The sequence below is a fragment of the Aquila chrysaetos genome, chromosome 12, assembly GCF_900496995.4.
Source record: "Aquila chrysaetos chrysaetos chromosome 12, bAquChr1.4, whole genome shotgun sequence".
NCBI classification, from domain to species: Eukaryota; Metazoa; Chordata; class Aves; order Accipitriformes; family Accipitridae; genus Aquila; species Aquila chrysaetos.
Genome location: NC_044015.1, coordinates 3,693,573 through 3,719,179, shown reverse-complemented (window position 1 = coordinate 3,719,179; position 25,607 = coordinate 3,693,573). Strand labels below are relative to the sequence as shown.

Below are 25,607 nucleotides of genomic sequence, written 5' to 3'. Positions count from 1 at the left end.
ACGAGAACACGGAGATATACCTTGGTCAGCAAGAGGTTCACCATTTGATAGCTTGTGTCTCTTCTAGCTCTGAATCTTGCTGATTCATCCAATTTTGGTGGGGCTTCTTTCCACTGAATCTTTTCTAAAATGACTCTCAACTTGGTCTCACTTTGTGACATGTAATCAACTGTTGCTGTTTCTGCACCATTCCTTGGGATCTGCAGCAATTTCATACCAGCCTCAACCATTAATCAGGCCCCTGTCCAGTTCCCCAAATATTTGTACAGACCAAGTCCTTCATGAGAAGGTCTGGTAGACCATCAGCATTCTTCTACCCCACCCTATTTCCAGTTATAATTGTTAAGGGCTCCCTTTCACCTGCCCATTTAATCGTCCTTTATCCTCAGATAATTCTTTACAGCTCCTCCCATCTGGCCAATGCTTGTTTTTATTCTGTCAGATTCTCATCTGTTTTCAATTTAATAATTCTTGTTTGTAGCTTAAAAAATCCCATCAATGACCTCAGTACTTCAGTTCGTCTCCAACAAGTCAGCCAGACTGTTGCTGTCCTCTAATTCCTGGCATACCATGTTCCTCTTCTCGTCTGTCTAGCCAGACTAACTTGTCTGACTGACCTAGCCTTAATATTCTGCTCTTTCTGCTTTGGCTTGGACTTTCAAACCACTTCAATCTGTGGCATGATTCAATACCATTTATTTATTTTTCATATTTGATTCTCTGGATTCTTTAAAATATATCACCGCCCTGCCACTGGAATGGTTTTCTGTCTTTTCCATACAATTTGTAGCATGAGTTACCACAGCTCACACTGGTCATCTTCCTCCTTCTCCTCCTCCATTTCTGAGATACCGAGAATGTCACAGTCCCCACTGATGGCCTGCTGACTTCTTGCAGTAATGAGATTTCTGCTATCTTTATATAAAGAATGTTGTGTTTCATTGTTTGGTTTTTTTTTTAATGCTATTATCTGCACAATCCTCCTTATCCTTTTTTCTAGGTGACAGGGGATTGAGTCATTTCACCCCAAAGGGTGTTGTGACACTACGGCATTTCCCGTGGTCAAGGATTAACTTCTTCCCATCTGTGTTTGGCAAAAGAACTTGGCTTCAGCCTCATGAGGGAGGAATTCTTGCCAGCCCCTGGCAGTAGACAACATCAGCACTGAACCTGCATCCTGCAATTCATTAGGAACAGTCTCCCACCATGGAGAACCAAAGGCATGGGTCCTGTAGGACTGTTTGATAGGGGCCCGTCACCCCATTGTCAGATGTATTCCAGGCCACTTTAGCTGTAGATAAGCTGAAAAATCTCATCAGAGTGTTTTATTCAAGTAAGGTGAAAGATTCCATTCTTAATTACAAGGTTGGGATCAGTAAAATAAACATATGAGAAGAAATGGGTTCTTCAAATATATCTGATATCACTCCCTTTGCTGTCACTGAGGGGTTCTTGGGGGCATTTTTTTAGCTCCCTTAGTTCATTTATGTTGCACCCAATGGCTTTGTATTCTGAATGCACATTTCTCAGAGTGCAATTGTGGACAGATGAATCCTCTCAGCAGTTCCAGGGAGGCTTCCCTCTTTTTGCTCTCTTACTGTCAGTGCAGGACATCTTGAGTCAATTGTAGGGGCATGCAAGAATGCAAAATCTTTTGAATCTATTCTGGGACCAAAATAGAGAACCTCATTCTCAGATTCCTGTTTCCAAAGTTAGAGGATCAGATTCAGCCAGCACTTGCCCTTCCAAAGAGCATAACTTGCCCTGTGAAACACCACAAGTATTACAAAGACTGTTACCTGTACAATATCAGAGTAGATCACAAAGAGCTTTCTCCAGGGGCCATGGATAATGAAATGATAACAAGGCTTCCCAGTTTTGATGCTTGCCATGCTTCATCTCCTCCTTCTGTTGGTTTTTGTTTCCAACCGTCACCAGTACACCATTCCTGTAGTTTCTCTTGTTTGGGTTTTTTAGTCTGGAATTTATAAACTTTTCTATCACTTTTTTTTTTTTTTTTTTTTTTTTTTCCATTTTTAATGCCAGCAGCCTGGTTTCATCTTTGGCTGGATCACATCTCTCTCACACCAGTTTAATCTATTTCAGGAATTTCTCCAGTTCCTAGTAAATTCAATCCCTTTGTCCATATGTGATTTTTTTCAGAAATGTACAGACTATTTCCTAGCCCTGTGTGTGATACTGTAACTACTCTGAAGGCTGTTACCAAGAAAGCCTGTCTGTTAGTCTTCTATCAAACTACACATTTTCCAAGGAGCTCTCCCTCTGCTGATGGGACTTGTGAAAATGTACTAAGATAGGTGGGGTGCGAGCTAGGAACTATCCTTCTAGACCTTGCTGGCTAATCTGCACAAAGCTAATCACTTCTTTCCTCCTGATGTTACACTTTACGTTCTACTGAGCTCAAGGCAAGAGTTGCAATTTCCCAAAAAGCGTACTTCAACCATAAGTCCACTGGACTCACCCAAGCCCTGGATTTGCTGCCCTGTCAATTTTGTGAAGTCCTCTGTTTTGGGATATATCCTGGTGATGGGACTGTGGTGCGTGGCACCAGCACCACCCCATTATCCCCGTTGTCTGGAAAACCCAACCAAAGGGGACAATCCACCGTATTTCATGTCATTCTCTGCAGATATCAATGAGTGTGAGCGGGACCCACTGCTCTGCCGAGGTGGGATCTGCATGAACACAGATGGCAGCTTTGAATGCATCTGCCCACCTGGACATGAGCTGACTTCTGAAGGGAACACTTGCATAGGTGAGATGATGGAAAGCTATGTTATGACCAGAGCCTGTTCAAGGGTAATGATACAGGGAGACTTGGATTTCATGCTGGGCACATGAATCTCTCCTTCCAATCCCATGTGTGGGTAGAACACACTCATCCAGGAAGGACTGAGGTCACACCCAGGGTTTCATTGCATTTATGATGTCTGTTGTCTACCTGCTGTTCGCTGAGGACTGGCCAATGGGGCAATGACAAATTCAATTGGGAGATGGTAGTAGGTGGGGGTACCCAGGAATGCATACCAAATGATGCACAACGTGGTGTCAACACGGCTGGCTGCTCAAACTGTTCTTCCCACTGCAGATATCAACGAATGCTCCCTTAGTGACAACCTGTGTCGCAACGGACGCTGCGTCAACGTCATTGGTACCTACCAGTGCGCCTGTGATTCGGGCTTCCAGGCCACACTGGACAGGCAGGGCTGTGTCGGTGAGTGCTCCCCTTTGCCAAATAGCCATACCAAGACCCCAGTACACATCCAGAACCCTCCTGGCCTCATACCTCTTATAATGCTGAGTGCGGTGTCTGTGGGTAAGGCAAGGGGGGAACCTCCTGGTTGAGCTACAGCCAGACTGGCACTACTGGTAAGGGGCTGTCATCAGCTGCGAAACTACTGTGAGCTGCAAGTGGTTGGCAGAGAAGGCAAGAGGTGCTTTCTTCTACCTAGGGGAGCTTTGTTTCCTCTTCAGCACCCCTCCCACCCTGTCTCTGTGTACTGGCACTGTGTCTGAGCAGCAATGCTGCAAGGCACGTATCCCAGCCCTCAACCCAAGCAGCTGCCTGACCTTTCTCTTCTCCTCCAGACATCGATGAGTGCACCATAACCAACGGCGGCTGTGACACACACTGCTCCAACTCGGAGGGCAGCTATGAATGCAGCTGCAGCGAAGGCTACGCATTGATGCCAGACAAGAGATCATGTGCAGGTGAGCAGTCAGCTTGGCTCTTGTAGGTGCAGCCCCAGGGACTTCTGCATCCGTTGCCAGTCAGCCATAGTGTTGGCTTCAGGGTGAGGGGGTCTCATTTTTAAGTAACTTCCAGAGAGATGATTTCCCTGGACAGATGTTTTTGCTTTGCACTGCAATGTCCAGCCCCTCATTACAGGCCCCAGAGTCCTGTAACTACATGATTTGGAGCAAAGCCCCTCCTGTGACTCCCTCTTGCCCTTTCTTGCTCCCACAATATCTTTTCACTGGCTCTAACGTCTTTACTTTGGCAACGGTCTCCTTTCTCTAGATATTGATGAATGTGAGGATAATCCAGACATCTGTGACGGTGGGCAGTGTACTAACATCCCGGGCGAGTACCGCTGCCTCTGCTTCGATGGTTTCATGGCATCCCTGGACATGAAGACCTGTATTGGTGAGGACACGGCTGTGCCCTGGGCACATGCCAGCACTGCATCGCAAGGCTGCTGTTGGACTGAGGAAGGGATACAGAGGGTTGCCTCAGAGTCATGTCATGGTTCTTGTGGTGTTCCAAGCAAGTCCTTTTTCTCCTGCAGATGTGAATGAATGTGATCTCAACCCTAATATCTGCCTGCACGGCGAGTGTGAAAACACGAAGGGCTCCTTCATCTGTCACTGCCAGCTGGGCTACTTTGTCAAGAAGGGAACCACAGGCTGCACAGGTGGGGACTCACCAGACCTGGAGCTAGGGGTGCTGGTGGGAGCCCTCACAAACACCTCCTGCAGCTGCCATGGAGAGAACACCATCCCTGTACTGAGGGATGCTGTGGACACCTAGGGATGTGGTTGTGAGCTGGGAGCCCCTCCTGGGCAGGCAGAGATTGCCACGAAGGCAGGCTGCAGGCAGGAATTGACACTTTCCTAGTTTATAGCCAAGCCAGGGGTCTGCCCTTCCTGGCTCTTCCAGGGGTGAGCACAGATCAGCTCCTCAGCTCAAGGGTACAACTCCAGGCAGCCTGTTCCCCAAAGCACCTTGTTCCCATCCCCTGGGGTCCAGACTCCCAGGACCCAGTCCAGACTCGTTAGCAGGATTGTACGCGGCTGCCCCCTCCTCTCCTGGGAGAGCTGAGCTGTGTCAGCTCTGATGTCCTTCCTTCTTGCAGACATTGATGAATGTGAGATCGGGGCTCACAACTGCGACATGCACGCCTCCTGCATCAATGTGCCTGGGAGCTTCAAATGCAAGTGTCGCACGGGCTGGCTTGGAGACGGGCTGAAGTGCAACGGTGAGTTCTCATCCCAGGAGAGGGTGTTCATGTGTCTAGGTGTTCTGTGGGCGCCTGTGAAGGCTGGGGTGAGCTGACACCTGCACTTAAAATGCTCTTGAGCCCCAGGAGCCCTGCATGAGGGTTTATGGAAGTGTGGAGAGATGTGGGTGTGTGACAGAGGGTGACTCTAGGTGTGGGCGTATGGGTGTTGCACTGTCAGGCCCTGCAACCGTGTCTGTGAAGCCATGAATGTGGGAGCAAGGGCATGTATTTGTGGGATGTGGAGTGTGTGGACATGGTATTGAGATGAGTGTGGATGAATGTCATTGTCAGATTGGCAATGTGGCTGCGTGGTGATGTGTTGGGGCACGGTGTGGTACGTATGCAGGGATACACGGGTGTGGGAGACGTGTAGGGATGTGTTGGCATGTGTATGGTGTGTGTCTATGCAGGGACTTACTGGCATGTGTGTGGTGTGTATGGAGGGATGTAAGGATATGTGTGTGGATACATGTGTCTGAACTGGGGAGGTACCGGGAACGTGGGTATGTGTGTGTGAAAGTGTCTCGCTGCCATATTGTCTGTGTCAGCACTGCCAGGGGAGCGTCTCATGGCCACAGAGGCTCACAGAGATGTGTTGGAGCCTCATAAGTGCTCCAAGTGCCTGGAGGCTGCAGTCTCCTGGGCCATTTGCGCGCCCCCCTGGGCCCTACGCTAGCTGCCCAGGCTTAGAGGAAAGGCCAGAGGCAAAACTGACAAGGGTGTTCTCCCTGCCCAGATCTGGATGAGTGTGCAACCGAAGAGCACAAGTGCAACCTGAATGCCAACTGCGTCAACACACCAGGCTCCTACCGATGCGCTTGCCGAGAAGGCTTCAACGGGGATGGCTTCTCCTGCTCAGGTGAGGCCCCTAGACTCAATTGGCAGCAGGAACGTGGCTTGGGCATCCTGCTGGGACATGGAGTCACCCCCTCTTAACCACCAGCCTGGCTCAGGACCTGGCTGCCTGTGTCTGGAGGTCCCCAAACCAGATGTCCCCCAAAAGCCACTGCAGCCTGCCCTGCACCACAGCCTGCTCAGATACCTTCAGCAGAGATCCACCTTCTTCTCAGCAGGCGTTTGGGGAGGATCAAGGCGATAAGAAGTATTGCAGCCCCCTCCTAGCAGCCTCCCAGCAGAAGGGTGGGAACAAGCTTGTGGGAATTTTCTGGGCAAGCTGAGGGAAGCTTCCATCTTCGGGTGGACACCGTGTCAGTCTCATGCTTGACTCTCTCTAGATGTGGACGAGTGTGCGGACAATGTGAACCTGTGTGAGAATGGACAGTGTCTCAACGCACCTGGGGGTTACCGCTGCGAGTGCGAGATGGGCTTCAATCCCACAGAGGACAGCAAGGCCTGCCAGGGTAAGTGCCCAGAGTTTTGACTGCTGCTCCAGGAGATCCAGTGTCCACGTCCTTTCTGGCCTTGGTCTCTCCACTGCACTTGTCACCACCTGAGCCATTACTAAGCAAGACCCACCATCAGGGAGTGGTGCAAGGCTCCTGAGGTGCCAGCTCTTCCACTTACAGGAGCTGGCCCCCAGCCTGCAGAGAGGCTGGGCTAAGCCAAGGATCCATGCTAGATGTGGACAATCAGCAAAACAGGAATGAGGGGAGAGGGCATACACAGAAAATGCCTGGTCCTGCTCACCTAGGAGGTGGTATCCCCTGGCAATAGAACCATCCTGAGATGTGTTACCCACAGCTGGGCTGTAGCTCTGCTTTGAGATGGGAGCAGGAGAGGCTTGTCCTGGCCCTCACTCTACCAGATCCTCAGTACCCAGCTCTCCTTGTTTTGCAGACATTGATGAATGCACCTTCCAGAATATCTGTGTCTTTGGGACCTGCCAGAACCTGCCCGGGATGTTCCGCTGCGCCTGTGACGATGGCTATGAACTGGACAGGAGTGGAGGCAACTGCACAGGTATAAGGACTTTCACAGGGCTGTTGGATGAGGATCACTGCTCTGTGATCTGCTGGTGTGCGCTTGCCCCAACCATGACAGGGAGTGGCACTAGCAGCCTAAAGCCAATTAAGTAATTAAGTGTCCCTGGGTGATGTGGTGATGTGTCTTTGCTCTTGGCAAGGCCTCGATGCTGCTGGAAGGTGGGCCTTCAGTGGATAGGAGGGAAAGCTCAGTGTGGCTCTGCTCCTTTCTTCTAACTCTGGGCAGGGTGGTGTGAGGTAGGACAAGGCAAGGTCTGTTTCTAGAAGGGCTTTGCCTGCCACCACGTGAAAAGCCTTAGAAACACCGTGGTCGTGGGGATACACCCTGAACACACAGTACAGAGCTTAGGGCTGGGGCTGTGGTTTCTGTGGCAGTCTTCATCTTTTTTTTTCAGTGTTCGTCTTTCCATCCTTTCAGACATCAATGAATGTGCAGACCCTGTGAACTGTATCAATGGCCTGTGCGTCAACACCCCTGGCAGCTACCTGTGCAACTGTCCACAGGACTTCGAGCTGAACCCCACTGGTGTGGGCTGTGTGGGTGAGTGGGGACCTGTGTGGAGAGCACACCTTCCATCCAAGACCTTGGTGGTCCTTCTTGTTGGTCCCACATAGCTGGAACTGGCCACTACCAGAGACTGGAGTGGCTGACCACTATCTGCCCTGCCAAATACCTGGCTGTCCATGATGGGCTTAACCCTGCAGCAGCAGAAGAGTACCTACCTCCTGTTAAGCCTGGCCCACCTCGTTTCACCAGTGTGGGTGCTCTCCTGCTTGAAGCAATGTTATTCCTGGGCAGCTCTGGGGCTATTCTTAAGTGTTTGTATCTTGAAAGGCCCTGGGTTACTGGTAGCATTATTTGGGTTGTGCTCCCTAGCTGTACTGAAGACAGGCCACCATGCTATGACCTCTGTATGATACAGTGTGGCTTTTACCAGACAAGCTGGGGACACTTTATTCTTGAAGGGTTCCCAAAGTCATGAGCTGCAAGGACAGTCTGGATGTGGTTTACTACAATACAGGTAGCTGACAGTGTGGACATCTGGGCCAGGACTGGGGCCTTACCCCCTCCCTGCTTGAGGCAATAGTGCTATTCCTCCTGTCCACACGAGTCTTTACTGGAGAGGCTTTGCTCACCCACTGCTGTCTTTGTACAGATACCCGTGTTGGGAACTGCTTCCTGGACACTCAGGATCGAGGAGATGGGGGGATCTCCTGCAGCGCAGAAATTGGAGTTGGGGTCACTCGCGCATCCTGCTGCTGCTCGCTGGGTCGTGCATGGGGCAACCCCTGTGAGCTTTGTCCTCCAGCCAACACGAGTGAGTTGGGAAAATGTCTGGGGTGAACTTGGGCATGGGCCAGATGGGCAGCACAGAGCAGAGCAAAGAAAAGAGGCTGCTTCCCTATGGCTTCTCAACTCAGGCTGCGCGCTGGCTCCAGGATATGCTATCATCATGACGGAGCAAGGGAAGCTGAGGGAGAAGAAAGCAACCCTGTTGTGTCAGTGCAGGGCTAGGCAGGTGGACCAGAGCAGGGGACAGGTGAAGTGGGGTGGGTGAGACCAGGCTGGTTGTGCCTGAGTGATCCAGATTGGGATCCTTCATTCCTAGTCCAGTGGGCTGGGGGAGGGCAGTGGATGTGGAATAACCCCATTCAAGGGTGAGCAGGCAGAGACAGTGTGGCTAAGTTGGCTCGGCATGTGATGGGAGTCAGGCTGTTCCATCTGGACCACTGTCACCATCCTCATGGCCTATTTCTCCTGGGTTTCTCCTGGTTCTCCCTACCCCTCCTGTTTCATGGGAGCCCGCTCAGCTCAGGATCCCCCTGACTGACTTTTTCCGCAGCTGAGTACAAGACCTTGTGTCCTGGAGGAGAAGGTTTCCGGCCCAACCCCATCACTGTCATCCTGGAAGGTAAGCCGACCCGGCCCCATGCCGTCTCACCAGGGGCTTGGGTGCTGGGGGAGCCCAGCCGTGGCACTGGGCTGGCTGGGTGCCCACCGAGCCCCTGACCGCCGAATGATAAACAGCAATTGTGTGCTCTCCTCGGATGTGCTCCGGCCACCTGGCCGAGCCGCTTGGGTTGGAGTTGGTGGGATAAACCTGCCGGGGATCCCGGGGTGAAGGCACTGCCTGGGCTGGTCTGGCAGGCAGCGAACACCTCCCTGCTGCTCTCCCTCCTCAGATATCGACGAGTGCCAGGAGCTGCCAGGCCTCTGCCAGGGCGGCAACTGCGTGAACACTTTTGGCAGCTTCCAGTGTGAGTGCCCCCTTGGCTACTACCTCAATGAGGACACACGCATCTGTGAAGGTAGCTGCATCGTGGTGCCTGTGTTTGTCTGTGTGCCTGGCGTGTGTGGCACACGTGTGTGCATGCATGTATGTGCAACAGAGTTGTGCGTGTATCTGGGCTGCCCTAGGAGTGGTTGGCAGCATCCCTTCCACTTTTTCTTCCAGACTTCCCATCCTCATCACAAACCCTGTCCCCTTTCCCTGTGCCAGGCCAGCCTGGTCCCTGTGTGAGGCCTGTCCATACCTTGTGCCAAGCCTACCCTCAACCCCGTGTCAGGCCCTTCTCTACCTGTGCCCAGTGCTTTGACCTCCAATCTCCTTTATTCGGCAGATATTGATGAGTGCTCTGCTCACATTGGGATCTGTGGCCCTGGGACCTGCTACAACACCCTCGGCAACTACACCTGCGTGTGCCCCCCTGAATACATGCAAGTCAATGGAGGAAACAACTGCATGGGTATGCCATGGTCCAAATCTGCGGGAAGGGGTCTGGCAGTGCCCTGCCTGTGCGTGACCCCTGGCTTGTGCTGTGAGCAGCACGGGGTGGGGAACGTGGCTGAGCGGACGGAGCAGAAATGCTGAGAGCAGGGGTCTGGGACTCAGGATGCCTGAGTTCACCAGTGCCTCACCGCATCCCTGCCCCTATGCCGCGCATGTTGCCTCTGCCAGAGGGGCTGACGCTCACCCTGCCAGCAGTTATAGGGAGAGCGGCTGGCATGGGGTGGTGAGAGACCCAGCAGAGCATTGCCACTGCCTGCTATGGGGCAGGACCCAACGCTCTCACTGGAGCAGGGCTTCAGCCCATCACTGCAGCCATTTTGCTGGGCTTCCCTGTGTGTCACCTGCAGTCCCGGAGCACCAGGACAGGACAGGGTGGCACATCCCCAGCAATGAGTGCCCTGGGGCTGGCAACACCCATTCCTGGCGCTGGCACAAGACGCTGTCTGGGCTGCCTTTGCAGACATGAGGAAGAGCGTGTGCTATCGCAACTACAACGACACGTGTGAGAACGAGCTGTCCTTCAACATGACCAAGAAGATGTGCTGCTGCTCCTACAACATTGGCAAGGCCTGGAACAAGCCATGCGAGCCCTGCCCCACACCAGCCAGCCGTAAGTCAACCTTTCTGGAAGAGCATCTTGATACCGTGGATGCCCCCTCACTTTTCTGGCAATCCCATGCACTTTGAGGCACAGACACTAACAAAATAGAGGGGGAGAAGGGAGAGCATCATGTCTGGCAGGCAGCACCTGTGGGTCAGCGCTGTGGGGACATGCATTGCACTAGAAAGACACAGGGGACTGCGACAGTATCTGCGGAGAGATGATGTGTGGGCTGCATGGGCAGGCTAGGCGTGGGTGACAGCGTTGCAGAGGGGCCGGCCGTGCACTGCGTGGAGGAGTCTGTACCTGCATGCGAGGCACACAGATGCCGTGTGTGTGCATGCCTTTTATGTGGTGTGTATGCACGTGTAAGCCCTTTGCCTGGTGCCATACCTGTTCTTGGGGTTCCCCATGTGCCGGGCCCTGCAACCCCTGGCCAAGCAGTGTGCAGATCCCCTCCTGCCAGACCCCCTCTCTGCTCACTCCAGCCGTAGTTGGCCCTTATCCCTCTCGTCCCTGGCTGCACCCCACTCTGCCCGCCGGGCATGGCCATGACCTCGGTGTTCCTCTTCCAGCTGAGTACCAGATCCTGTGTGGGAACCAGGCCCCCGGGTTTATCATCGACATCCACACAGGAAAGCCGATCGGTGAGTAGAGCCCCCATGCCCTGCGGAGCCAGGTCTGCTCTCTGTCCCTCTGCTTTCGTCCCACGGTGCTTGTGAGCTTGTTCCTTTCCCCTCCCTTAGTAAATTAAGCCCTGAGCAGAGGAGAGACAAGGAAAAGAGGTGGGCAGATATGGCTGCAAGCGGCTGGCCAAGCCTTCAAGCTTATCTCCTGAGTGGCTGGGCTGCTCAGACCCCCCCACATTCGCAATTGTGCCTTGGTTTCTGTCCCAGCTGGAGAGACAGGTGGCCAGTGACCACAGACAGTGGCCAGTGGCTCGGTAGATCCCGACCTGTGATAGCCCTGGTGCTCACACTGCCGGCAGCACCGGCCCTACGGCAGCAGGGCACTGCTGAGAGCCAAGCTTTCAGGTTTGTGCTTTGGTAGATGGAAAGCCAGAGCTACTGTTGAAAGTCCTATGATTTGTGGGCCTCTACAGATGTTTTGCAGTCTTGAAAGATGGACTTGCTGGTAGTTTGTGAGACAAACAGATTAGTTAATCATTGCTTCACCTGGCCTTGGCAGTGCCAGCCAGAGGACTGAAGAGGAAGGAGGTGAATTCATCTTCTGCCCCCAGGAGGAAAGTGCAAGAGTGTATCAGTGCAAGGCTGCAGGGCTGGCAGGGCTGGTGGTAGATTGTGCTGGGCACAGCGACAGAGTCAGGGACCCTGGAGCCCTCTCAGTATTTCAGTGACCACCTGGACTTCCCATTTGCAGCCTGGTCCCAGAGCCTGAGCAAGTGTCCATGTTACTGCAGAGACACACTCAGAGAAAACGAGGTGGATGTCCTGGGTAGGATCCCTCCCAACGTGTGCTGTGCAGGCTCTGCCAGCAATCCCGTGGTTCCTACAACTTGGAGTCTTGTGTGACTCTGCTGTGTACCCAGATCTCTGCAGAGCGGCCCTAGCCTGGCATGATCTGCAAGATCCAGTATCAATCCTCCAAAAGTTGCTCCGCTGTTTGTCTGGTGGCCCTTTCCTGCTAGTCTTCTTTCTAGAATGAACAAAGGCAGCAGTCTCCCAGCTATGGGGGATGCTTTCCTCCCTGCTGCCTTCCTGGGATGCTGAGAGATGTTGTCTGTGTGCAGATATTGATGAGTGCAGTGAGATCCCTGCTATCTGCACGAACGGTGTCTGCATCAACCAAATCGGCAGCTTCAGGTGCGAGTGTCCCATTGGATTCAGCTACAACAACATCCTGCTCATCTGCGAAGGTAACGGGGCAGCCGGGGTAACGCTGCCAAGGGTGCCCAGGAGGGTGGGTGTTCTCCGCGTGGCACTAGCATCTCCCTACCTCATGGGGCACCAGGGTGAGGGCTGTCAGCAGACATGGACAAGAGTGTACATGTTCTCAGCCTTCTTGAAATCTTCTTCATTTTTCGCATCAATGGTTGGACAAAAATTGCTGATTTCCATTCATGTTCCTGTCTGGTTTTTCCTTCCTCTGTTTTTGGGGGGTTTTTTAGAAAAAGTTTGCAAATGTGAGTGTTTCAAAGTTTTGAGTTGTAACTAAAATTCCCATTATTTTATTGCAAAGCAATAGAAAAAGGTTGAAAATTGACCCTGATTGGAGCAAACCAAGGGTTAAAATTCAGTTGACTCCACTCAGCCACTCCAGCCCTACCAGGATGATGGTGCCTGGTGAGTGCCTGGCACTCTGCACAGTCCAGCTTTGCACTGCTCTCCTTCCACAGACATCGATGAGTGCAGCAGTGGGGAGAACCTCTGCCAGCGCAACGCCGACTGCATCAACATCCCGGGCAGTTACAGGTGCGAATGCTCAACTGGATACAAGCTGTCGCCTAGCGGAGCCTGCGTGGGTAAGATGGGAGCTCTTTGCTACCTATTCCAGAGACACGTGTGCGAGGCGCTGACACCCCTGCCTAGGCTCTTCAGATGGTTTTGCAGACCACCATGTGTGGAGCCGAGGAAGAACAGGATGAAGGACATGCCAGTCCCGTGCATGGGTTCCTGGTCTTTTGTCAAGCCTGGGGACTATGACCTGGCTGTGCTGTGATTATGGCATAACTGTACTTTGGGAACAATTGCCAGGGATTCTGGGCTCCTGAGGGATGAGAGAAGGTCACTGTGAAGTACAGCTTTAGTCAGGCCATTTTCTCCAATTAAATTTTTTTTTTTTAGAGATCACAGTGCATAAATCTTGTTCTCCGTGAAGCCACCTCTCAGAAAAACAAGACCCCGTCCTGCTGTGCTGCTGCTCACAGACACAGCTTCCCACCAGCAGGCAGGGGTCTGCAGAAGGCCAGTGCCTTGGCTCTTCCCGTTTGGTCCATCCCTTCCGCTCACTACTGCCCACTTTGCTTTGTTTTAGGTCGCAACGAATGCCAGGAGATCCCCAACGTCTGCAGCCACGGGGACTGCGTTGACACCGAGGGCAGCTACGTCTGCATCTGCCACAACGGCTTCAAGGCCACGGGGGAGCAGACCATGTGCATGGGTCAGTGTGACTGCCACAGCCCTGCCATGTGAATCATGGATCAGGATGGACGTGAGCTCTCTCCAGCACCTGCTGGGTAGTGCCAAGGACAGCCAAGGGCCACTGTGTCCTTTTGATCCCAGGCTGCCCCTGCAAGCTACAGGGGTGTTGTGCAGCTGCCTCGACCCTGTCTGCACACACAAAGACAGTGGCTTTTAGCTCACTCAGCCCCTGAATCAGCTGTGACCTTCTCTCTGCAGACATTGATGAGTGTGACCGACAGCCCTGTGGAAACGGGACCTGCAAGAACACAGTTGGCTCCTACAACTGCCTCTGCTTCCCTGGCTTTGAGCTAACACACAATAACGACTGCATGGGTGAGTTGCATGAAACCCTGACCGCATGGATTACTGATCAGGATCAACATGGCAACGGCTGTAGGGCATGGGGTGTCACACAGTGGCATACAGGGGGTCAGCTCTGGGTGTCACCTGGCGGTGGCTGTAGAAGTGACCTCTGGGTGTCACCTGGCGGTGGCTGTAGGCGTAGTTGTATGTGTCAGAGGAGTAGGGCTGGCTAAGGTGGCACACTGACACTCACATGCTGTGCATATCTCTTCCCGTTGTGCTTATCATTTCCCTCCCACAGACATTGATGAGTGTTCATCCCTGGTGGGGCAGGTGTGTCGAAACGGCCAGTGCATCAACAGCATCGGTTCCTTCCAGTGCCTGTGCCAAGAGGGGTATGACCGGACCCCTGATGGGAAGAACTGCGTAGGTGAGTGTCTGGGCAGGAGGCTGGCCCTTCTCAGTGGGTTGAGCTGTATGTTGGTGTGGCTGGCACTGTGCAGTGCTATGAGACGTGGTCCCCAAGCTGGTCCCATCAGAGGCAACTAAGCAGTGGACTCTCCAGAACTGTTCACAAGGCCCCAAGTCCTCTGGAGCCAAAGCCTGGTCAGCCCATGGAGAGCTGGACTGGGCCCCACTATGCCTGCATCTCCGTTCCAGCAATGCAGGGAACAGTCAAGCCAGTCCCTTTCCATGTGCTGAGACCCGCAGGCAGCGAGGAGAAATGTTGTCCTGTCCGTGCCCCTAAAGCATGCAGAGTTGTACCAGGGATGCCTTGGCAACTATCCTGCAGGCGGGGACTCTGGGGGCAGGCAGGCAGGCAGGCACGTTGTACTCTGGTTACTTGTGTCCACCACTCTGCCTCCTGCAGCACCACGTCCTGCAGGGCTGAGTCCGTGTTCCCGGGGTGCACAAGGTAGAGCATTCTGGAAAATGTCTTCTCTGCTTCCCTTGCATCTTTTGGGCAAAGCAGGGTGCAGCTGCAGGTAGGGCCTGGGTGCAGTAAGGTACCCTGCACCCAAGTCCTTTGAGCTGAGCACAGACACTATCACTGGTTATTTCCCCTCTTCTGCAGACATCAACGAGTGCGTGAGCCTGCCTGGGACCTGCTCCCCAGGCACCTGCCAGAACCTGGAGGGCTCCTTCCGCTGTATCTGCCCCCCTGGGTATGAGGTGCAGAACGACAACTGCATCGGTAATGTTGCCTCTCTGCCTCCACCATTTCCAGCACAGCATGTGGACATCTTGGACTATTCCCAGAACAACCATATTCTTCCTGAGTGGGCTGGGGCATGCATGACCATCCCCAAATATCTTCTTGAAAGCAATTGGACACAGAGCAAGGCAAGGCCTGCTCCCGTGACAGAGGAGGCTCGGTGGTTTTGCTGTGCCCTGGCCTCTTCATTGTCCCATTTGCCCTGAGGGTCGGTTAAGGGTTAGGGCCGGGGTGATGTCCTGCAGGCATCAGAGCTCCCCTGACATCACAGCTTCAGGTGGTTTTGATGCAATAAGGAAAGGAGTAACCTTTGGCTGCTCTGTAAGTAATACGTCCCTGGTGCTCCCAGATATCAACGAGTGTGAAGAGGAGCCCAACATCTGCCTCTTTGGGACATGTACCAATACCCCTGGCAGCTTCCAGTGTGTCTGCCCTCCAGGCTTTGTGCTGTCTGATAATGGCCGACGGTGCTTTGGTGAGTGCAGCTCATCGTGGTGGGGAGGGGAGCATAACCATCCTGGATGTCTGCAATGACCTGTGCATTTCCCCATCCTCCTACAGACACTCGCCAGAGTTTCTGCTTCACTCGCTTTGACAACGGAAAGTGCTCTGTCCCCAAGGCCTTCAACACAACCAAGGCTCGGTGTTGCTGCAGCAAGATGCCAGGAGAAGGCTGGGGAGACCCCTGTGAGCTGTGCCCGCAGGAAGGAAACGGTAGGTGTGCTGGGACCTACCTCCATGGGAGAGATGGCTGCGTGTGTCTCCAACACGCGCAGAGTGTAGGGAAGGCGTGCAGGTCAGGCAAGACAACCAGCAATGTAAGCCGTCCAGCAAAGTGGGCTCCTCCATCTGGAGGCTGCTGCTTTGAAACCTAGTAGCTCTTACTGGACTGCAGTATTCCCAGGGTCTCCAGCAACCGCAGTCAGGCTTATTTCTGCTTTGGATCTGCTCTCAGTTCTCTGCAGGGTTTTAGATAAGGCAAAAGCATCTCAGTGCCTCCAGATCCAAGGCAAGCGCAGGTGTTTTCCAGCCAGCCAGGGTTTTGTGGTCTCCCATGGGCAGTGAGCTGTCAAGCTCTCGGTCCTGCTCTAGAAGCCTCCAAAGCACATTTCAGCTTCTGTGAGTAAAAGCACTTGTAAGCATATCTCACTTTTCTGCTTTCTTCCAGTTGCCTTCCAGGAGCTGTGTCCATATGGCCATGGAGCCATCCCAGGCCCAGGTGACACCCGAGAAGGTAAGGTCTGATCTAGGGATGAGAAGAAATTTGTTTTGTGGGAAGGTTGCCTAGAAGCAACCAAACTTAGGCTATCTGGAGAGTAGGGTTGAATCCCAGTGGCAGGAGGGGAGGGACATAGGACTGGGTGCCTTCCCGAGCTCATCGTCTCTGACTGTTCACCAAAGGTTCAGCTCCCAGCTCTGGAGAGGGAGTATCTGAGATTGCAGGGTCAGTCCTGAGAGGACAGGGATATGTTTCTGGCTGCGTGTTCACGTGAGGTTTCATTGCCTTGATTTCCCTTCTAGATGTTAATGAATGCTCAGAGAACCTGGGTGTCTGCATAAATGGGGCCTGCATTAACACTGATGGGTCCTTCCGCTGCGAGTGCCCCTTCGGGTACAACCTGGACTACACAGGAGTCAACTGCGTGGGTAAGGGTCTGCATGGGGAGCACCTGCTCCCTCTTGCTTTTATCTTCCTTAGATCAGAGGTCACGAGCATGTGCATGCATGTGTGTGCGTGTGTGTGTACTTTTTTTGCCCCTGGCTCCTGGCTTTGCTGGGCTTGTTTGAATGATCTGGCTGCAAGAAGAGAACAGCCTGCATTTTTCTACTTAACTCATCTACCTAATGTGGTCCTGGCTTCCTCCAGATACCGATGAGTGCTCCATTGGCAACCCTTGTGGGAACGGCACCTGCACCAACGTGGTGGGAGGCTTCGAGTGCGCCTGTGATGAGGGTTTTGAGCCAGGTCCCATGATGACATGCGAAGGTAATACTGCTGTGAGGCAATCCCTGCACCCCCATTACATATTGGGCCATGTGTGTGACCCCACTGGGTCACTGCCTGGGTGAGCAGCAGTCAGGTCAGCCTTCAATGAACAGTGTAGAAAAGCTGGCTGGGGCTCATCTCCACATGAGTGTGTACATCAGCACTGGTCCCTTTTGGCTTCCTCTGAGGCTGGAGCCCAGGAGGAGGTCTGGAGACCTGCCTAAATGCAGGAGCTGCCTCACGAAGGAGCCAGGACCCTGTCCCCATCAAAGCTGCTGAGACACCAGGTGTCTGTCCCTCTGCAGCTGAAGACCATGACAGGAAGCCTTGGTGGAACAAAGTTCTCATGAGATGAATGCACGGGGAGGAGGGGAGTCTGTCCTGGGGAGGTCCACCACCATTACTGCCCAGCTGACTCTGCTGAGAGCACACAGTCGAGCTCTATCCTCTCTCCTGCCTCCCAGATATCAATGAATGTGCACTGAATCCCCTGCTCTGTGCCTTCCGCTGCATCAACACCTTTGGCTCCTACGAGTGCACCTGCCCATCTGGATACGCCCTCCGAGAAGACAGAAGAATGTGCAGAGGTAAAATTCCTTTCTGCACCCATCGGGGGGGTCCCAGGCTCTCCCCAGCCCCCTGCACTTAACCGGTCTCTGGTGCTGTACAGAGAGAAGGCAGGACTTCTGAGCTGGCATCTCTGAGTTTGTGCTCACTCTTACCTGCCTTGGTGTTCATGCTGTGTGCCAGCCAGCCTGGACCAAGGCAGCAGGGATTTGCGGAGCAGTGCAGATGTGAGCACTCAGTTCCTAGTTGCCCACACAGTGCTGCAGAGCTGGCAGGTTGAACATGGTCTCATGAGGTTCTCGGTTGCAGATCTGGATGAGTGTGCAGAGGGACTGCACGACTGCGAGTCTCGAGGGATGCTGTGCAAGAATCTCATTGGCACCTTCATGTGCATCTGTCCACCAGGAATGCAACGCAGGCCCGATGGAGAGGGCTGCACAGGTACCAAGGACCAGGCTGGGAGGGATTCCCAGTCGGGCTGGAGACCATCCTCCTCTAGGCATTGCCCATGTAGCTTTATTTTGTGTCCTTCTGCCAAACAGCCCCTCCCCAGGGTTTCCCATGTGGCAGAACTTCCCCTATATCCTACTAGATGCCTACACACACAAAACCTCTGTTCATGTCTGGACCCATAGATCTACACAGTTCCAGCACAGGATGACACACATTATGCCATGTGTCCTTTCTGTTGAGTCTTTTCATGTCTGTGTTAAGCTTCTTTGCACTGAGCTGCTTTTGGAAGGGCCAGCACCGGACAGCCCAGACCTGCACAGTATTAGGCACAGCAGGAATGCAGAATAAGCCCAGCTCCACTCCTAGCCCAGCAGCTTGGCCACTTGCAGGTGGAGAATGTGCAAACTGGGGAAGCTGGGTACTCGGCCACCCTGCTTTGGGAGAGGTTCAGGGCGGGTGGATGTGTTTCTCAGCTGCCTAAGGATGTGGAAGTGGTCCTCAAGGACTATGTGAGGGTGTTTCAAACTGAGTGGTAGCATGGAGACTCATGGAAAGCTGAAATTTGTCCTATGCCTCACAACAGCTCTTTGTGGTTGCTTCCTTCCTTCCTAGATGAGAATGAGTGTCGCACCAAGCCTGGAATCTGCCCCAATGGCCGCTGTATCAACACGGTGGGAAGTTACCGCTGTGACTGCAATGAAGGTTTTGAAGTCAGTCCCTCTGGCACAGAGTGTATTGGTAATTACCAAGTCCGGGTGGGTCTTGAGCAGCGTCTCTTTAGTAGCAGATGATGCTTTTCAGGTGTTTCGGGGTTTCTGAGGGGAAAGGTTTTTGGGGCATCACCTTTACCTTTAGCATTATCCAATCCACACTACCCTCCATGCTGGAACTATCACAGGCTGGACAGGCTGCTCAGTTATCCCTGGTGTTGACACTGTCTCAGTTCCTGACCTTCTATCCCCACTCTCTCTGTCCAGACACCCGCCAAGGATTCTGCTTCACTGAAGTACTGCAAACCATGTGCCAGATGTCCTCCACCAACCGCAACTTGGTCACCAAATCTGAATGCTGCTGCAACAGTGGGCGCAGCTGGGGTCCCCAGTGTGAACTCTGCCCCCTTCCTGGAACCGCCCAGTACAAGAAAATGTGTCCTCATGGGCCAGGGTACTCCACTGATGGGAGAGGTGAGTTGGGGCCTGAATCACCTTCGATGCAGAGGGGAGAAAGCAGAGATGTGGATACAGGCAGAATTCCACCGGGAACTGGCTGGGACAGACCTACACAGTGCCTGGAGCAGACAAGAAGCCTCTGTGACACTATCTTACAACTCCCCGAACGTAGTCTCTGGCTCGCAGGGAGAGTCTGAGCTGCCCTGGCACAGTGCTGGCACAGGAGCATGGGGACAGAGGCGGTATTGGCACTAACAGGTCCTTCCCTCCCTCCGGCAGACATCGACGAGTGCAAGGTACTGCCCAACCTCTGCAAGAATGGACAGTGCATCAACAGCATCGGCTCCTTCCGCTGCCACTGCAGGCTGGGCTACACCGCGGATATCACAGGCACAGCCTGTGTGGGTGAGTCGGGAGAAGGAATCTCATGTCTGGACAGCCCTTGGCCTTGGCAGACTTCCACCCCCTACTTTTCAGCATGCAAAGAGAGGGTCCTGTAACACCCACCTGGCACCTGACCTCACCTCTGCCCATACTGTCCTGCATTTCCATAGCAGGGCTTTGGACACTTTGCCCTATTGCATGGTCCTCTATACCTCAAACTTGTCACTCCATGTTGTTTAACTCCTTAAAACTGAGGCTTTTTGTCTTCTCCCTCTGACCCCAGGAGTCACAGGGACTGGCAGGGAATGTGATCCAGAGATGAGAGTCTGTGAGCAGCCAAACCTTTCATTGGCAGGGCAGCTGGTTCTAGCCAGCGTGAGTGCCACGTTGGGATGCAGATGTTGACATAAAAGGCACCCCTGGAATCACAGCTGCAGGCATCTGGGGAAGTACTGAAGGAGTTGAGGATGTGCCATGCTTCCAGTACTGAGATAGTGTTCAGGACCATGCCAGCAGCTGTGTCCTAGACACAGAGCGGAAAAGAAACCAAGCTCTGTGCCTAGGAGTAGAGCAGATATGACCTTGAGCACCAGGACAGGATTCCTCTCTAAACATCCTTGCCCTTTCTCCATCTTTGTCTCCTCCAGCCTGGCTCACAGTTATGGGCTTTGTCAGAGCCATGGCTGTTACTGCCTGCTGGGCAGAGGTGACAAAGCTCCAGAAGTACAGGGCTGGCCCCATCCCTGATGTTCCCGGTACTCAGGAGGACCATCTACCTGTCTCTTCAGCTAGGAAGGGGCTAGGAAAGATGTCACTCAGATCCACCAGGCCACAAAATATCCCATGTCTGAGCAGGGAGGTGTTTCAGCTCTTTTCCTGCAGGAGATCTCCTGGATTTGTGGTGCTGGCTCAAATTGAGGTGTTCCTTCAAAGCCCTTGTCTCTGCTCACCTGCTTCCTGGAGAGTGGAAGAGATGCATTTATCTGGGGCAGGGAATGCCAGGATCCATAGGGCCATCTGACCACTTAGTTACGTGGGCTCACCTTGTATTCAGGAGCCCTTTGGTAGACTGAGTGGTCCAAGGAGTGGTGGGGACCCAGTCCAGCAGCACAACCTGTGAATGCTGATGTGTCTTGTCTCTCGAGTGTAGATTTGGATGAGTGTAACCAGTCCCCGAAGCCATGTAACTTCATCTGCAAGAACACAGAAGGCAGCTACCAGTGCTCCTGCCCCCGAGGGTACATTCTGCAAGAAGATGGGAAGATCTGCAAAGGTATTCACCCAGGAGAAGGCAGCAGAGACCCTGCCTCATCTCTGGCAGCATGGGGGGATGGCAAGAGCTGATTAACATGTGACAGATCAGTCAGGTCTGTCTCTTCAGCCACAGCACAAGGCTAGAGATGGAAAAAGGTGCCATGCTGGACCGTCGTGGACTGATGCATTAGGGTGCCATCCTTCCACAGACAGTCTAGACTTGTCTCTTCAGGGAAAATAAAACTCCTCGCCCCTTGCTACAGACCGCACAGCATATCCCAAGCTGTGCTGAGCTCCAGGGGCCTTGAACCTGCGTGTCTCCAACAAGTGGGCTACGTGTGTCAGAGTCACTGTCAGGGTTCCTGCTGGTGCTGGCAGCTGCCAGGCTGGGGCTTTGCCCACCTCTCACAGTACTCATGTATCAGGCTGCGAAGAGGGTGGCCTAAGAATCCGGGAGAGTCTGGGATCTGTGGATTACAAGAGAGGCAGAGAAAAATCTCTGCATCTTCCAAATGTGTCTGTATGTGATCAGCAGCTGAGGTGGGGAGAGGCTCCCTGGACTTGTTATTCTCATATAAGAATTGTGTGTGTGTTTTTCCTGAGGCTGGTCCATGGCAGGTCCTGGTCTACCCAGCACCACTATGTATCGCCATGTACGTGCAGGTGCCACAGAATCAGACCACAAAGATAAGATATCTCAGTAAGATAAATTGAGAAACATGTTCTTGTGCTTGTTGCTTTAGACTTGGATGAATGTTCCACCAAGCAGCACAACTGCCAGTTCCTCTGTGTGAACATTATCGGAGGATTCAACTGCAAATGCCCCCCAGGCTTCACTCAGCACCACTCGTCCTGCATCGGTGAGTAGAGGCATTCGCTGCTCTGCTATATAGCACCAGCAAGGTCCCCGTGGGTTAGCTTTAAGCCCAGAAGAGTCTTTCCAGCCCCCCAGCTCTGGCTCTAGAGCACTGCCCCTCTCCAGTCGGCCTGGGGTTGTGTGTCTGACTTGTCTGTCTGCTACTCAGACTGGGCTAAGCTCCACGATGCAAGTTAGCTGTCTGCAAAGCTGCACACAGCCACGTCACTGGGGAGAGACTTACAAGCAGCCACCGGTGTTTTGCAGACAATAATGAGTGCACAGCTCAGCCCTCTCTGTGTGGAGCCAAAGGACAGTGTCTGAACACGCCAGGCAGCTACAACTGCGAGTGCCAGAAAGGATTCTCCCTGGACAGCTCTGGTGTCAACTGCGAAGGTAGGTCTGTGTCTCTGGGGCTTTGACAGACACATCTTCCATGCGGAAGAGTTCCTAGTTCACTCACAATCTCTAAAGCAGCTCAATCCAGCCAAGGGACTACTCCTTATTGTGGGGTACCAGGAGCCCACACGGGAAGCCCTGGTGCAAAGGAGAGGTCAGTGCCTGACCTGCCTGGAGAAACACTGGCTCTTAGACAAGTAGATGAAGGTCTCAGTGCTGCAACTATAGTAGCCAAGGCTGGGAAAGGAATGGTCCTGTATCTCATCAGGGGAGATCTCATGCCGGCCAAAACCCACCATGTGCTATGCTAAAGAAAAGCCTATATTCAGCCCAGGCAGCCTGAAGCAGAGCAGATCTGATAATGGTCCAGGCCAGACCTTAAATCAAAAAACATCCAAGCAGCGGCTGCATGGGGTTGTCTGTGGGTCTTGGGGCTGAGGGTGTTATTCAATTCCAAGCTGCAGAGAAATAATTAGGCAGAAGACCTGCCCACCCATATAAGCACCCTCAAGGATGCTGGCTGCTGTGGTCCCCGTGCACCCAGTGCTGCCCACAAGACAGGGAGAAGTTGTCTCACCACCATCTGTGTTACATTGCTGCAGATGTGGACGAGTGTGATGGAAACCATCGGTGCCAGCACGGCTGCCAGAACGTGCTCGGAGGCTACCGCTGCGGCTGTCCGCAGGGCTACGTGCAGCACTACCAGTGGAATCAGTGTGTGGGTGAGTGTGGGATGGGGACTTTTGTATGCTGTAGCTGTGGGGTGGGGGATAGAGGGCAGCTAAGCCCCAAGACCCTCTCCAGCCACCCCATGCCATCTCTGACACTGGATTCTGGGTTTATCTCTGCTAACCCAGCACTGATCTTCCTGCTCTGTCCCAGAGACAGACCATGCCTGTGCCCAGAGAGGGTGCCCCTGCCCTGCCCTGCACTGCCCCAGGTTCTTTCTGCAACAGGGAATGTCAGGAAGCTCCTCTGCAGAGCGATGAGCTCCCAGTGCTCCTGACACCAGCAGCTCCCTGCATTGCAGGAGGATAAAAAAATCAAGGCAGTCCTTCAGGAACCTGCATGGGATGAGGTCTCACAGGCAACCAGAAGGGAGCCTGCTGCCAGCTCAGCAATGGCCATGGGCAGATTTCCTTGGCCATGTGGAGTGGGGAGCACCAGCAGCACAGGAGCTCCCTTCCACTAAGTTTCTGACCAGTTCTGCTGTCTTTGGGCGCAGATGAAAATGAGTGCTCCAGCCCCACTGCCTGCGGCTCTGCCTCCTGCTACAACACTCTGGGAAGCTTCAAGTGCGTCTGTCCATCTGGCTTCGATTTTGACCAAGCCTTTGGTGGGTGCCAGGATGTGGATGAATGCTCGGCAGGCGGCAGCCCCTGCAGTTATGGGTGCTCCAACACAGATGGAGGCTACCTCTGCGGCTGTCCTGGAGGCTACTTCCGAGCAGGACAAGGGTAAGAAAGCAGCCAGCAGGTAGTCCCCACAGGCACCTGTACGTTCCTGGGAGATATTGCAGGCTGCCAAGTGCATGGTGCCCCAGACATGCTCCATCACCACACTTCTGCTCTCTGCCACCAGTACAATTTGAAGGAGCTCCAGAGGCTAGTAAGGTCCCATTCCCACATGAGTCCTCAACTTCTCCATGCCAGACTGTTCCTCCCCCATCACAAGATCCTCATGCTAATGTGCATCTCCTCTTCCATTTCACTAATCCAATCATTAGTGCAGCTGCTAGCACTGTAGCAGATGCTCTGCAGATCCATCTAGTGCAGGGTGCAGACAGATTAAACCTACTGGCCACATCTGAACAAGATGTGGCCTGATCTCTCTCAGGCATGTCTTGTGTACAAACCATGTCCTATACCCAGGCGTGATCCTCCATGTGTTTCTGGGTGCCACATGGAGAACCTGTGAGGGCAATGGTAAGATGTCCTTCTTGAAGCATGAATCTGAGATGGCTCTCTCTGCTCTTCTGCTACCAGACACTGTATTTCTGGCTTGGGTTTTGGGAAAGGTTCCTACCTTCCTGCCCCCCAAGAAGAGGATGAAGACAACCTGCTCTCCCCTGAAACCTGCTATGAGTGCAAGATAAATGGCTACCCCAAGAGGGGTCGGCAGCGACGCAGCGTCAATGGCACTGAGAAGCACCAGGTAAGAAATTCATGGCATCCTGGATGGGGTAGAGCAAGGCAAGAGCTGGGTCACTTGGGGGATAGCTGCCTGGAGTGGATCCCATGCAGTGTGCCCATTCCTGTGGGGTTGCCTCAGTCCAGACAGAGATAGAGCTCACTCTGTACCTGCCCATGCTGGGTGTTTAGGTGTTTGTGCATGCTGCTGAGTCCAGAAGTCCTGCAGAAATGGAAGGTCTTTCACAATACATTAGAGGAGGTCAGGACAATCTTAAGTGACACACACTTGTGTGGTTTGGCCACAAATGCCTGGAGATACGTGCAACCAAGAAATAACGCACACATGGGGAGCTGATGGGGGAGCAGTTCCCATAGGGCCATAGCGGACTCTCAGCACTTACTGTCTGACTCCAGACTGGACCTGTCACTATAAATACAGGTTATTCCTTGAGGGAAGTTCTGGCCTCTCTCCAAGGCTCCCCCAAGAAATTCACAGGTCTGGGCAGGACAGATTGGACTGGGAGGTCATTACGGGCCCTTCAAGCCTTGGGAGGAAAATGCCTCTGAAGTTGTTGGTTCTTCCCCTGAAGATGAGGGCTGTGTACTGGCTGGTTCAGTCTCAGCGACACAAACAGGGTACCAAGAAACACTTGAAGGAAAGCAAGGACCGTAGAAGTCGTAGCCACTTCTCAGAGCTGCTTTGGGGTGGCCCATGGGGCAGAAGTCCTCTAAATCAAGTCCTCCTTCACCCGGCCGTGAGCTTTTCTTGGTATCTGTAAGTAACATGCCTGGTTCCTTTTGAAGGATCACACTGTGAACTTGGCCAGCATGGATGTGGATGCTCCTCTGTCCATGATGCTGAACCTCTCTGACCTGGCTCACAAGGAGCACATCCTGGAGCTCCTGCCAGCTGTGGAGCCCCTGGAGAACCGTGTGCGGTACCTAATCTCCCACGGGAATGAGGATGGCTACTTCCGCATCCACCAAAAAGAGGGGCTCAGCTACCTGCACCTCGGCCGCAAGAAAATAGTGCCTGGCACCTACCTGCTGGAAATCGTGAGCGTGCCCCTGTACCGCAAGAGGGAACTGCAGAAACTAGAGGCCAAGAACCACCTCAACTACTTAGCAGGGGAGCTGGGCCAAGCACTGAGGATGAAGCTCCAGCTCCAGCTCTACTAACATCCATGAGATCCACCCACCCAACCGACAGTACAGTCCTTAGCCTTGCCATCCACACCTGGAAACAACTGCCTCCTCTCTCGCTGCACCCCCTGCCACCACCTCCCCCACTGCACTGTACGACTGATGGGAAATGTCCCCCTGGGCTCAGCACTCACCTTGGCCATGCAGGGATACTCCGCTTCATGGGGTGCTTGAGTCAAAA

At 53.4% G+C, this 25,607-nt stretch overlaps 1 protein-coding gene across 1 annotated transcript in view; it reads left to right on the top strand.

The window, feature by feature from the left end:
- The window catches only part of FBN3 (fibrillin 3), a 114,234-nt gene extending 88,627 nt beyond the window's left edge, over positions 1-25,607 (top strand). Inside the window, 39 exon segments of the mRNA XM_030033280.1 lie at positions 2,651-2,776; positions 3,110-3,235; positions 3,610-3,732; positions 4,043-4,168; positions 4,311-4,436; positions 4,878-5,000; positions 5,761-5,883; positions 6,260-6,385; positions 6,822-6,944; positions 7,386-7,508; positions 8,125-8,286; positions 8,812-8,880; positions 9,152-9,277; positions 9,590-9,715; positions 10,220-10,369; positions 10,936-11,007; positions 12,111-12,236; positions 12,717-12,842; positions 13,355-13,480; positions 13,720-13,836; positions 14,108-14,236; positions 14,882-15,001; positions 15,372-15,497; positions 15,584-15,736; positions 16,191-16,256; positions 16,544-16,669; positions 16,890-17,009; positions 17,474-17,596; positions 17,886-18,017; positions 18,642-18,767; positions 19,007-19,213; positions 19,478-19,603; positions 20,733-20,855; positions 21,580-21,696; positions 21,960-22,088; positions 22,694-22,813; positions 23,317-23,548; positions 24,077-24,245; positions 25,028-25,607. Of these exon segments, the coding sequence (XP_029889140.1) occupies positions 2,651-2,776; positions 3,110-3,235; positions 3,610-3,732; positions 4,043-4,168; positions 4,311-4,436; positions 4,878-5,000; positions 5,761-5,883; positions 6,260-6,385; positions 6,822-6,944; positions 7,386-7,508; positions 8,125-8,286; positions 8,812-8,880; positions 9,152-9,277; positions 9,590-9,715; positions 10,220-10,369; positions 10,936-11,007; positions 12,111-12,236; positions 12,717-12,842; positions 13,355-13,480; positions 13,720-13,836; positions 14,108-14,236; positions 14,882-15,001; positions 15,372-15,497; positions 15,584-15,736; positions 16,191-16,256; positions 16,544-16,669; positions 16,890-17,009; positions 17,474-17,596; positions 17,886-18,017; positions 18,642-18,767; positions 19,007-19,213; positions 19,478-19,603; positions 20,733-20,855; positions 21,580-21,696; positions 21,960-22,088; positions 22,694-22,813; positions 23,317-23,548; positions 24,077-24,245; positions 25,028-25,402 (5,264 nt within the window). The 3' untranslated portion in view covers positions 25,403-25,607.